Source organism: Vulpes lagopus, chromosome 1 (assembly GCF_018345385.1).
Source record: "Vulpes lagopus strain Blue_001 chromosome 1, ASM1834538v1, whole genome shotgun sequence".
NCBI lineage: Eukaryota > Metazoa > Chordata > Mammalia > Carnivora > Canidae > Vulpes > Vulpes lagopus.
Window position 1 is genome coordinate 86,716,815 of NC_054824.1, and position 12,379 is coordinate 86,729,193.

Here is a 12,379-nt window from a genome sequence, read left to right on the forward strand (position 1 = left end):
TCTCCAAACAGGCCTAGATTTTCTGGGCTGTGCCGATTTTGTACTCCTTAGTACTATGAGAATATCTCTGCAGCCTCACACAGGTATCCTCCCTGAGGATACCTGATTTCTGTAAATAGGTCAAAATATCTTTGTTGGACTATGAGGTCTCATCCTGGGTTAAGAAAAGATATGACCGCTTGTATTGGTGCTGTTCAAGAGGACACTTTTCAGGGCAAGGGTGGTTCCCATGTTACAGAAGTTAGCTGGTGAAGGAGAATCACGAGTGGGATAGCAGCTTAGTTCTCCCTTTGTGATCCTAGCACACGCAGGCTGGAATTTAGAGTTGGCCACTGTATTAGTCTCCTACACTGTGTAACAAAACACCACAAACCTGGGGGCTTAAAACAGTACTCCTTTATTACCTCATGGTTTCTGTGAGGCAGGAATTTGGACATGGTTTAGTGGGGTTGTGTGCTTAGGGTCTCACAGAGGCATGATTAAGGTGTTGGTGGTCTGCGTTCTCATCTAGAACCCAACTCGGGAAAAGTCCGCTTCCAGGCTCACGTCCCTTTGGTTGTTGGGAGAATTCATTGCCACTTATGGCTGTATGCCGAGGGGTCTTTTTACTGACTTTCTGCTGTGGGCTGCCCACAGTCATCTGAATTCCCAGCCTTATGGCCCTTTTCATGGGCAGTCACAAGTGGCGATTGGCTTCTTCAGGGCCAGCAGGAAAGACCCTCTCGTTCTACTCTCGTAAGACAGAGACCCATAAAACATAATGTGAAAACAGGAGTGACATCTCCTCACGTTTGCCTCGTGTTGTTGGATAAAACAAATCACGGGGGGAAGAAAACCCAAACAAGTCCATGGATCCTATCCAAACTTGAGGGTAAAGGATTGTATGATGGCATTTTCATTGTGGGTAATCACAGCCAGCTTTGCTAGGCTAAATTGAAGTTAAAAAAAAAAAAAAAGAGAACTGGTGTGTCCTGTCTTAGTCCATTCAGATTTCCATATCAAAATACCAGAGACTAAGTAGCTCAAAAATGAGAAATTTTTTTCTCATAGTTCTGGAGGTTGTGAAGTCCAGGATCAAGGCTCCAGCACGGTCATGTTCCAGTAAGGGTCCTCTTCCCGCTTCACAGCCAGCACCTTGCTGTGTCCTCAGATGGTGAAAGGGATTAGGGATCTCTCTGGAGCCTCTCTGATGACAGTACTGGCCCCATTCACCAGGGCTCTGCCTCCTAAAGGCCCCACTTTCCAGAGGCCTCACTCACCTCCTAATACCATCACCTTTGAGGATTAGGATTCAACATGAATTTTGGAAGGACATATTCAGACCATAGAATATACATTCATCACTTTTTTTTTTTCAGTGAATATGGTTTTATTTGGACATAATGTTTTCTTATGCTAAAATTGATAACTTCACATTCCCATAAATAATGCTCAGGCATTTGTTCAATGTTTGTTACTTTTTTTTTTTTAAAAAGATTTTATTTATTAGAGAGAGAGAACAGGAGCAGAGGGGAGAAGCAGAGGGAGAGGGAGAAGCAGGCTCCCGCAGAGTGGGAAGCCCAACAGGGCTCAGTCCCAGGCTCTTGGAATCACAGCCTGAGCTGAAGGCAGAGACTCAACCTACTGAGCCACCCAGCTGCCCCTGTTCAATTGTTTCTATTAATTTCTATATCTCTTTGCTCAAGAAAAGTTCTGTTTGGATACATTTATATTTGTCATCAGAAGTCACCATTAGCGTACAAATAGCTATGATTTAAAAGATACTGCTTTTCCTAAATTTCAGATACTGTTATATTGAGGGCCTCACCTATATCGAGGGCTTCAATAGTGGAAGAAAGAAGTATATGGGCCTTTTTGATTGTTCATAAACTTTTGCATACTTCAGATTCATGGTTGGATTTTTAGAATTGAGGCTGGGAGAATTTCAGCCTCTGAATAAGTATAGTATTTTAAATAATATAACTTGAATTATTTTAAGAGTAATATGGGTTCATTGTAGAATATTTGGAAAATCTATAACCAACCAGAGATGACTCAGTGTTAGTGCCATTTTCTAGGAAGTGCATTATATGTAGTCAGACCTGTTTTTTTTTTCTTCTTCAGACCTGGTTTTGAATGTCACCTGCCAGCTGCCCATTATTATTTGTGTGACTTTTGAGCAATATAATATACTTAATCTCTCTAATCCCCTTTTTGTCTCATTTGGGAAAGGACTAATAGTTGTCACTGACACCATAGTCATTGATCCTAAGCAGAACTTAGTATGTGCTAGGTAGGGGTTCTTGGCTATTTATGTCTTTAATTAGTTCCATTTTTACAATTATAATTACAATTTTGAAGCACAAAAGTTTTAATTTTGATGGAGTCTGCTTATTCTTTTAGTGTTCTATCTAAGAAACCATTGCTTAACCCAAGGTTCATGAAGATTCACACTTATGTTTTCTGTTGGGAGTTTAATAATTTTAGCTCTTATTTTGAAGTTGGTGATTTATTTTTAGTTCATTTTTATATATGTTGTGAGGTACAGATATTGATTCATTCTTTTTCATATAGATCTCCACTTGTCCCAGCACCACTTATTGAAAAGACTTCTTTCCCTATTGAATTGTTTGTTGGCACCTCTGTTGAAAATAAACTGACTATAAACGTAGGGGTTTGTTTTGGACTTTTAGGTTTTTCTCTTCCATATCTTTTGTTTATTTGTTTATTTTTATTTTTTTAAAGATTTTATTTATTTGAGAGAGAGAGAGAGAGAGAGCATGAGTAGAGGACAGATGCAGAGGAAGAGGGTGAGGGGGGGAGCAGATTCCCCACTGAGCAGGGAGCCAGATGCAGAGTTCAATCCCAGAATCCCGAAATCGTGACCTGAGCTGAAGGCAGATGCTTTACTGACTGAGCCACCCAGGCACCAAATTTGTTTATTTTTAACAAAGATATTCTATTTATTTGAGAAAGTGCACTCGTGTAGAAACATGAGTTGTGGGGAGGGGCAGGAAAGAATCTTTAAGTAGACTCCCTGCTAAGCATGGAACCTGATGGGCTCTATCTCTTGACCCTGACCCTGAGATCATGACCTGAGCCAAAACAAAGATTTGGTTGCCCACCCAACTGAGCCACCTCTATTCCATAGGCACTCCTCTATTCCCTATCTTTTAAAATGGTATTTATGGTTCTACCACTTACTTTGTGACCTTCACAGTTGGTTATTTCTTCATCCCTTAGCTTTCTCATCTGTAAAATGAGTAATAAATAGTAAATGCTTACTGGAATTACTGTTAGGATTAAAGGAAATACTGTGTGGGAAGAGCTTACTTAGAACAATACCTGACTTGTGTTAGCTGTTGCCGTCATTATCACCATCTCCACTGTCCTCATTACCATCAACACTGTCTTTATAATATGACTTAAATGTTATTCTCTGACTCATATGTGACTTATCTTTTGCTGGATTGTAAACCCTGAAAATAGATAACATGTTTGAAGAGTCAATGTGATTGATAAAACAAAGTGAAGAGAACTGAGAAGCTCATGAAAATACTTGCATTTAGATGTTTTTTGTTATAGTAGACCAATTCCTTTTTTAAAAATGTACTTAAGGAAAATACTACAGTCTTTGTTTCAGGATAATTTGGAATAAGGGGGTCAGCTTCAAAGTTCTGTAATTAAATTTAGGTGTATAATGAAGTTTTAGAATGGGAGTCATGTACATATGTAGCTTGTTAAAAGTCACATATATGTATTGTAAAATTCTAGTGTACAGGGACTATGAGCCTTTTTCTAATTTTGTGTAATATTTCGTCCAGTGTCTGTAGCATTGCTATTTTAAGAGTGCCAAGCACATATTGGCAATTTCCAAATGCTGGTTTAGTATCAGTAATCACCGCTATTTAATATTATGTGGAAATATACTAGAAATGTTGTAACTCATTTGTTCTCTAAAATTTAGCCATCTTTATCTTAGGCAAGTAAGCTAGTGATTTTAAGTGCTAGGATGCTTAACAAAAAGCTATAGCTCTCTTTGCCTTTTTCCTTTGGTTTTCAGATTGTTAGCCTATGACTGACATTTTCTCTGTTAATTATGAAGTTTGTAACTAATGACAAAGTTTATGCCCGTTGTCGTAGCTCTGTGCTTTATATCATAATTTGTATTCCTGGAGTTCTTTATTAAGCAAATATACATAAGTTATTAACTTAGAACCTGTTTTATCATAGTTATCAGTACAGCTTTTTACTTGTGAAGGGAGAGAACCAAGTATTTTGGTAGACTGTTCCTTTCATTATGCTTACATTTTTCTTCTGAGCCTTGAAAGTTTATTTTCCTAGATGTCTTGTCCTTATCCAGTGAGCTGTAATTACCACTTTTTCTTGTATCTTAAAAATTTGATAATGATTATTGCTTCTAGATGTCACTTGTCAGAGTGAACCGTTACGGTCCCCGGGGAGGAGGAAGGAAAGTGCTGAAAGTAAGGAAGAAGAAAACATCACTGAAGCAAGAATGGGATGTAAGTCTAGATGGGATAATAAGCCTGTAAGATTGCTCTGGAGGGATAGATGTGATGACATGGCCCTAGTCACTCGATCCAGGGCTCTGAATGTAATAGGGTGGAATGGGTTTCTGGGCATGTTATATCCCAGGTCTTGGAGGGAAGAGCAGAATCCTGTGGGGATCTTTTAGAATCCACATGTCAAGGTCGTAACTTATATCTCCTTTGAAGAGGAAATCTTAAGAAGGTGGGAAGTATGTTTTTAAAAAGTACTGCCTCCTCCACTTTGAGAACTCACTGTTTTAAGGCAACTGTAGCTAAACTGTCACTGAAATCTGAATATTTTTTTGTACTTTCTTAAGATTTGCCTATAGCAACCAGTGCTATCATAATCATGTGAGTGGCATTTTTGGCTGAAAAGTGGGTAATTCTTGCTCTCTTATTCCTTGAATTATTTCTTTTTCACCTCCAGAAGCTGGTCAGTTTCAATACAAAGGTTCTCTTTAGAAGACCAGTCTCAAGTACCTGGGACATATGATTCCTGGCTCCCATTCTGATTACTGTTTGGTATTATCAAGGGTATCTTTATCTTTCACAGCTTGGTACTTTAGTTTGAACCATTGACACTTTAGGTGCCTTTACTTTCTGTTGTGGAGAGCAAATAGTCAGGGACTACTTTGGATCTCACAGTTTCTTTTGGACTTGGAAACTTCTGAGCAAACTGAGAGCCTTTTTGAAGTGGCTCAGGGGGACTTACCTATGTTTATATTGCTTTGTTGTCATCTGATTGGCTATAATATTTTTAAAAAAGATTTTATTTATTTATGAGAGAGAGAGGGAGAGAGAGAGAGAAGCATAGAGCTGGAACCTGATGTGATACTTGATCCCAGGACTCTGGGATCATGACCTGCTGAAGGCAGATGCTTAGCTGCTTAGCTACCCAGATGCCCCTAGCTATAAAATATTATAAGGGTGTGATTCCAAGGCAGTGAAACTTATTAAAAGGAAAAAAACTGCATGTGATAACTTAAAAGTTGTCCACTTCAGAGTGGTTACTGTGGGACGTTTAGTATTTATTCTGATATACTATTGCTCAAAACATAATGGAAACCCACCATTGAAATTACATTTCCCTCATTTGTTTTTTATTATCTCCAGTGCTGGAAAAATCTATTTTTTGTAGACTGACCTTGGAAGTAGTTTTAAGTCATTTGGAGTAAATGGTACATGAAGGAGGAGAGAGCAAACTGAATAATACTATTTTGATAAAAATAGTGAGATGTTCTTTGAAATGGCTTGTAAATGATATTTAAAGGTAATTTCAAGAAAATAGTTTTAAGCAATAGTAACATTAATGAAATTATATTTTCTTCCAAGACAACTAAGTCTAAGCATATCCCTTATATGCCTGAATTTTATTATGATTATTAAAAATGATTCTTAAGATCTTATGGTTATATATTGTGGTTTTCTAAGTTAATATGAAAGGAATAACAGTTTTAGTGTAGAAAACCCCTGAACTAAATATAAACTATGGCCAAAAAGTTTAGTCTTTGAATAAATCAGAAGTTATATCACGAGACCCAGTTCCCTGTCTTTCCATTAGAAGAACCCTAACTTGTTTTATTTCCTGCCTTACCAAATCTGTATAACAAAATGGCTGAAGTCATTTTGGAGAGAGCCAAATTGTAGGGCAGCTACTTCAAGCTGTGTAGACTACGCATTGCACAATTCTAAGGGATGCTATTTACATGGACCAGAGTAATAATGGAGTTGTGGGGTGTGGAAGACCTGCCATGTTGGTTTAGTGCCTTTTTACGAAGTGACTGTTTTCACATTTGATGAAATTATACAGTGCCCTCAAACTTTATCCCTTATTATGTATGAAACATTCTATGCTTAAGTTGTTTGCATGCACACAAATTTAACCTCCCTAAAGTAATCACAGTTTTATATTTTAGGACTCTTTAGAGGTGCCTCATTCCCTGGAATGCAGCTTGAAAACTACAATTTTAGTTAAACTTACTCATTTTGAATTATATACTACCCTGTTTTATTCCTTGTTTTAACATAATATATGCCTGCTTGGTAAATTTAGTTCTTATTTTCTGTAAGACACCTAAAAATAGCCTGTTATTTTTTAATAAGACAACTAAAAATAATCCATATTAATATTTAACTTGAGAATACTAGTTCCTGGACAGGAAGTCTTTTTGGTCCCAGGACTTTGAATCTTTTCAGCCATTAAAATCCATTTTGTACTCATACCTAACCACAGATAAATGAACAGTGTAAATTAATAGGTATGACATAACTCTCTGAATGAAAAAATATGGTAAGAAGTTTAAATAATAAAACTAGCATTTTATTTTAATTTAAATAAACACATTTCTTTTATATATTGTAAAAAATAGAAATAATTTCATTTCAGTTTAAAATAGCAATTGTATCTTGCTAAAATGTGATGATTGGACAAATCCCTTAACTTTTCAAAGAAAGGTTTCTTAGAGGTTAGCATGCTTAGTTAAGTACATAATCCTTTAACTGAGGCCCATCTGGCATGTAGGAGAAAAAAAGGACACAAGGCTTAAACTAATAAAAGAAGGCTTTTGAGAGGCTCCTCGCTGGCTCAGTCAGTAGAGCATGTAACTCTTGATCTTAGAGTTATGAGTTTGAGCCATAGAGATTACTTTAAAAAAAAAAGTTAAAAAATTAAAAAAAGACCTCTAAAAAAAAGGAAAATGAGTTTATCAAAAATAAACTAAAATTGATTTAAAAATTTTTTTCACCTAGTTTAAAGAAATTTTTTTCCTGCGAGAAAATTACCCAAAGAAAGCGAATAAATATTGAAATCCTATTTTTTAAAAAAATCTGGTATATACTAACATTTTATAAGAATAAAGAAAGTTGCTCTATTTTGCAGAATACTGTGAATGATCTAACAGTTCATCGGGCAACTCCTGAAGATCTGGTAAGTTTAATATCAAAAGATATATTCAATGTTTCATTTGATATTTGGTTCCTGACCTTCAGAATAGAAACCAGGGGTGCTTCCTGGAAGTTGGTTAGTTATATTTAATCTTGCTTCTGTCTGTATAAAATTGAAAAGCATATCACCTGGACTTCCTGATTTTACCTAGGAATGTCACTTAGCATTATTACAATTTTATTAGATAGACTTGGTTTATAGTTCAAATCTCTGTCTTCTAGTATTGCCCTGTATGTCTTTTGCTATCTATGTAAGTCTCTAAACTTATTTACTGATATGTCCATCTGCAATCATACTTTAGTCTAATGTACTAATTTATTCCTTGAATATGCTATGTGTATTTCCACATTTGAGTCTCAATTCATGCAATTTTCTTTACTCGGAAAAGTTTCTCTACCTTCTTGTCTACCTGTCCAAATCTTACTTTGCTTCCTTATCCTAGTTTAGTCTTACTTTTAAAAAGGTTTCTGCTATAGATTTTTTTTAAAAAGCAGCTTTCTTGAAATACAATTCACATACTATAAAATCCACCCTTTTAACGTGTATGAGCCATTGGTCTTCAGTATATTCATAGGGTTATGTCACCATCATAGTTTTCTAATTTAAAACATTTTCATCACTCCCTGAAAGAAATTCTGTACGCATTGGCAATCACTCCTTAGGCCCTCATTCCTTCCAATGCCTGGCAATACCTAATCTGCTTTATGTGCTATATGTGCCTGTTCTGGACATCTCACGTAAATGGGATACAGTGTGTGTCTTTTTGTGTCTAGCATAATGTCTTCAAGGCTCATCTGTGTTGTAGCATGTGTCAATACTTTATCCCTATTATTGCTGGTACTGTTACATTGATTGTAAGGATATACCATATTTTTTGTTTTTCCATTTGTCTTTTGCTGGACATTGGATTATTTTCACTTTTTGACTATCATGAATGAGGCTGCTATGAACATTCGTATACAAGTTTCGTGTGAACATAGGTTCTCAGTTCTCTTGTTGTGTACCTGGGAGTAGAATTGCTGGCTCATGTGGTATCTCTACCGTTATCTTTCTGAGGAGCTGCCAAACTGTTTTTCAAAGTGGCTGCACTATTTACATTCTTACCAGCAGGCATGAGGGTTCCAATTTTTCCATATCCCTTGCCACATGTTATTACCATATTTTTTTGTTTTAGTTTTCCTAGTGGGTGTAAAGTGGAATCTCGTATTTTTTATTTTCCCTAGTGACTAATGATGTTAAACATCCTTTTGTGTGCTTATTGGCCATTTGTATTATCTTGTTTGGAGAAATGTCTATTCAGATTTCTTAGCGAGGGGATCCCTGGGTGGCTCAGCGGTTTGGCGCCTGCCTTTGGCCCAGGGCGCAATCCTGGAGTCCCGGGATCGAGTCCTGCGTCAGGCTCCCGGCCTGCATGGAGCCTGCTTCTCCCTCTGGCTGTGTCTCTGCCTCTCTCTCTCAACATGAATAAATGGAAAATTAAAAGAAACAAAGATTCCTTAGCCAGATAAAAATTATTTGTGCTTTTATTATTTATTTTATTTTATTTATTTTATTTTTTAAAAGATTTTATTTATTTATGTGAGACACACACACACACACACACACACACACAGAGAGAGAGAGAGAGAGAGAGAGAGAGAGAGAGAGGCAGACAGAGACACAGGCAGAGAAGCAGGCTCCATGCAGGCAGCCCGATATGGGACTCGATCCTGGGTCTCCAGGATCAGGCCCAGGGCTGAAGGCAGCACTAACCGCTGAGCCACCCGGGCTGCCCTACTTGTGTTTTTATTGTAGAGTTATAAGAGTTCTTTGCATAATCTGGATCCAAGTTCCTTATCAGATATATGATTTGTCAATATTTTCTCCCATTCTGTTGTTGTCTTTTCATTTTCTTGATGATATCTTTTGAAGCACAAAAATTAAAAAAAAATTTTTTTAAAGATTTTATTTATTTATTCATGGAGAGGCAGAAACACAGGCAGAGGGAGAAGCAGACTCTCTGTGGGGGAGCCTGATGCAGGAGTTGATCCCAGGACCCCGGGATGATGACCTGAGCCAAAGGCAGATGCTCAACCACTGAGCCACTCAGGTGCCCCCCAAATTTTTAATTTTGATAACTCTAGTCTATCTATTTGTTCTTTTGTCAACTGTGTTTTTAGTATCATATCTAAGAGACCATTGTTTAACCCAAGGTTTACAAAGATTTACTGTTTCTTCTAAGAGTTTCATAGTTTTAGCTCTTATGTTTAGGTCTTTGATCCATTTTGAATTAATTTTTGTGTATAGTATGAGATGGGGTCCAACTTCATTCTTCTCTAAATGGATAACCATGTACCATTTGTTAAAAAGACTATGCTTTCTTCATTGAATTACCTTGATACCCTTGCTGAAAATCAATTGTCTGTGAACATAAGGCTTTAGTTTGGGCTCTCAGTTTTATACCACTGATCTATGTGTCTATCCTTGTACGACACAACAATGTCTTGATTTTTATAGTTTTGTATTAAGTTTGAAGTTTTCTGAAGCTGCCCAACAATTAGTATCTCCTCTAAACTGTTGTCGTACTTGCTAGGTATATGAGGCATAGCGTATGTGCTGTCTAATGCATTTCATTTATCTTTATTTGTACATTTGGCCCTTGAACAATGTGGGGGTTAGGGGTGCCAACCTCCTGCATAGTCAGAAATCTGCATATAAGTTTTGACTTCCCCACAACTTAACTACTAATAGCCTACCATTGACAGGAAGCCTTACCAATAACATAAGTAGCTGTGTGTTATATGTATTATATACTGCATTCTTACAATAAAGTAAGCTAGAGAAAAGAAAATGTTATTAAAATCGTAAGGAAGAGAAATACACTTACAGTACTATACTATAGTTACTGAAAAAAATCCATGTATAAGTGGATCTGTGCAGTTCAAATTTGTGTCAGCAAAGGGTCAACTGTATGTGCCCAATCTCCCTGGGTAGATTTTTAATGCTTTTGAGGGATAAGGGCTATCTGTCTCTTGTATGTCTTTGTGGACCTAGGAATCTTAATCCTGGTAGATACTCATTAAATATTTTTGAGGTTAATAATGATGCCCTATTGATTTAAAATTTTTTTATTACGAGAAGTTTCAAATTTACATGGAAATGGGGGCAATAGTATAAAGATCTCCCATGTACTATTCACCCAGATATAATAGTTAATAAATTTTGCCATAGTTGCTTCATTTTTCATAACTTTTCCTTCCTTCACTGATGCATTTTAAAGCAAATCCCAGATAACATGGCATTTTGTGCCAACATATTCAGTTTGCGTTTTAAAAAATACGTTTTCTTATGTAACCACGATGCCATTATCACACCTAACAAAAGTAACAATAATTTTTTGATATTGCCTAATTCCCAGTCTATATTCACACTACCCCAGTTATCTCAAAAATATCATCTTCATTTGTTTTTTGTGTTCAGAATTCTTACACAGTATTTGGTTGTTGGTCTCTTAATGGACTGATTTCATATTTACATGGTAAAAACGCAGCAATATATTTTATCAGATGCCATATAGGTTTTGTTCATGTTCATTGTTCTGAATACTAGAGTGCTTGTAAAGCCAATATCTGCTCCTATTCCTTAGCCACCTCAGTGAACTCCTCTCTCCTCTGCTCTTAAACTATGGCTCTTATTTCTCCTTCAGGAATTCCACTTTTCTGGAGTTATACATTTCCAGTGACCCACTTCCAAATGTAGCCATTGCAGGGCTATAAAAATATTGCATTGTTAGTTTTTGGTAGTGATGTGAGTACTATGAAATGGGTGTGTTTTTGCCACAGATGGGTTAGTGAGCTTTGTGCCTTTTTACATTGTATTCAGTGTGTATGTGTTGGTGTATGTATGTGTGTGTGTGTGTGTGTGTGTGTGTATATGTAATTGTACATGTACACACATGTGTAAATGAAAAGTTTAACAGAATAATTCTTAACTTCCTTATATATGATTTACTCTTAACATTTTCTATTCTATATTCTATTTTATTTTAAAAATGTTGGTTTGACCCACTGATTGATTTTACTGTCCATTAAATGAATCCTGGTCTGTAGTTTGGAAAATAACATTTTATTGGATAGTCTTGTACAAAGGAAGTAGAAATTAATATTTTTTCATTTTGTCTTTTTGCTAGGTTTACTAGTTCTAGGATAATTCTTTTTTTTTATCACTTTTGAAAATTTAGAAGATTGAAAATTTTGGTCATGAATATGTATGAATATACACATTTGGACCAGAAAGAAATTTTTAAAAGATGAACTAAATTAGGTGGTCCCACCATCTGAATAGGCAACTTCTTTGTTCCTGAAACATTCTTTTATATTTTTTCTTTTGTACAGATCCGTCGTCATGAAATACACAAATCAAAGAACAGAGCATTAGTACACTGGGAACTCCAAGAAAAAGCTTTGAGGAGAAAATGGAAGAAGCAGAAACCAGAAGTTTCTAATCTTGAGAGAAGGAGATTGTCAATCATGAAGGAGGTATGCTAAACTGCATTTTCTTTAGGGTTAGAGAAGAAAATAGTTTTCTCTCTTTTCCCCCAAGTTTGATTCACATTGGAGAGACTCTAGTATTATGACTGCGTCCTTATATGATGGATCTACACATGGACTCTGAAAAAAGGAGCAGAGTGATGGTTAAAGTCTAGTTTGGAGGTTTGAATTCCTGCTCTGCAAGTTACTGTTTATGAAACTTGCCTGATTGTATTGTTATGAGATTTCAGTGATACATACTAACTCACGAATATAGTCCTTGGCACATAATTAGTGTATACATATACATATATACATATATGTACACACACACACACACACATATACATATATACATATATAAACTGCTGTAATTATTTTTCTCAGTTCACACACAC

General features: G+C 36.2%; 1 protein-coding gene across 12 annotated transcripts in view; it reads left to right on the plus strand.

Moving 5' to 3' along the window:
* The window catches only part of SPICE1 (spindle and centriole associated protein 1), a 58,809-nt gene that overhangs the window by 1,768 nt on the left and 44,662 nt on the right, over positions 1-12,379 (plus strand). For 11 of the 12 annotated variants that reach the window (XR_005989105.1, XM_041764270.1, XM_041764200.1 and 8 more), the window contains 3 exons: positions 4,404-4,502; positions 7,408-7,455; positions 11,847-11,990. Coding sequence is in view for 11 of the 12 variants with exons in the window: in XM_041764270.1 (XP_041620204.1) it covers positions 4,404-4,502; positions 7,408-7,455; positions 11,847-11,990 (291 nt within the window). In the remaining variant the exon portion in view is untranslated. Of the gene's footprint in view, positions 1-4,403; positions 4,503-7,387; positions 7,456-11,846; positions 11,991-12,379 lie in introns of all 12 variants that reach the window. The other variant, XM_041764285.1, reaches the window with a different exon arrangement.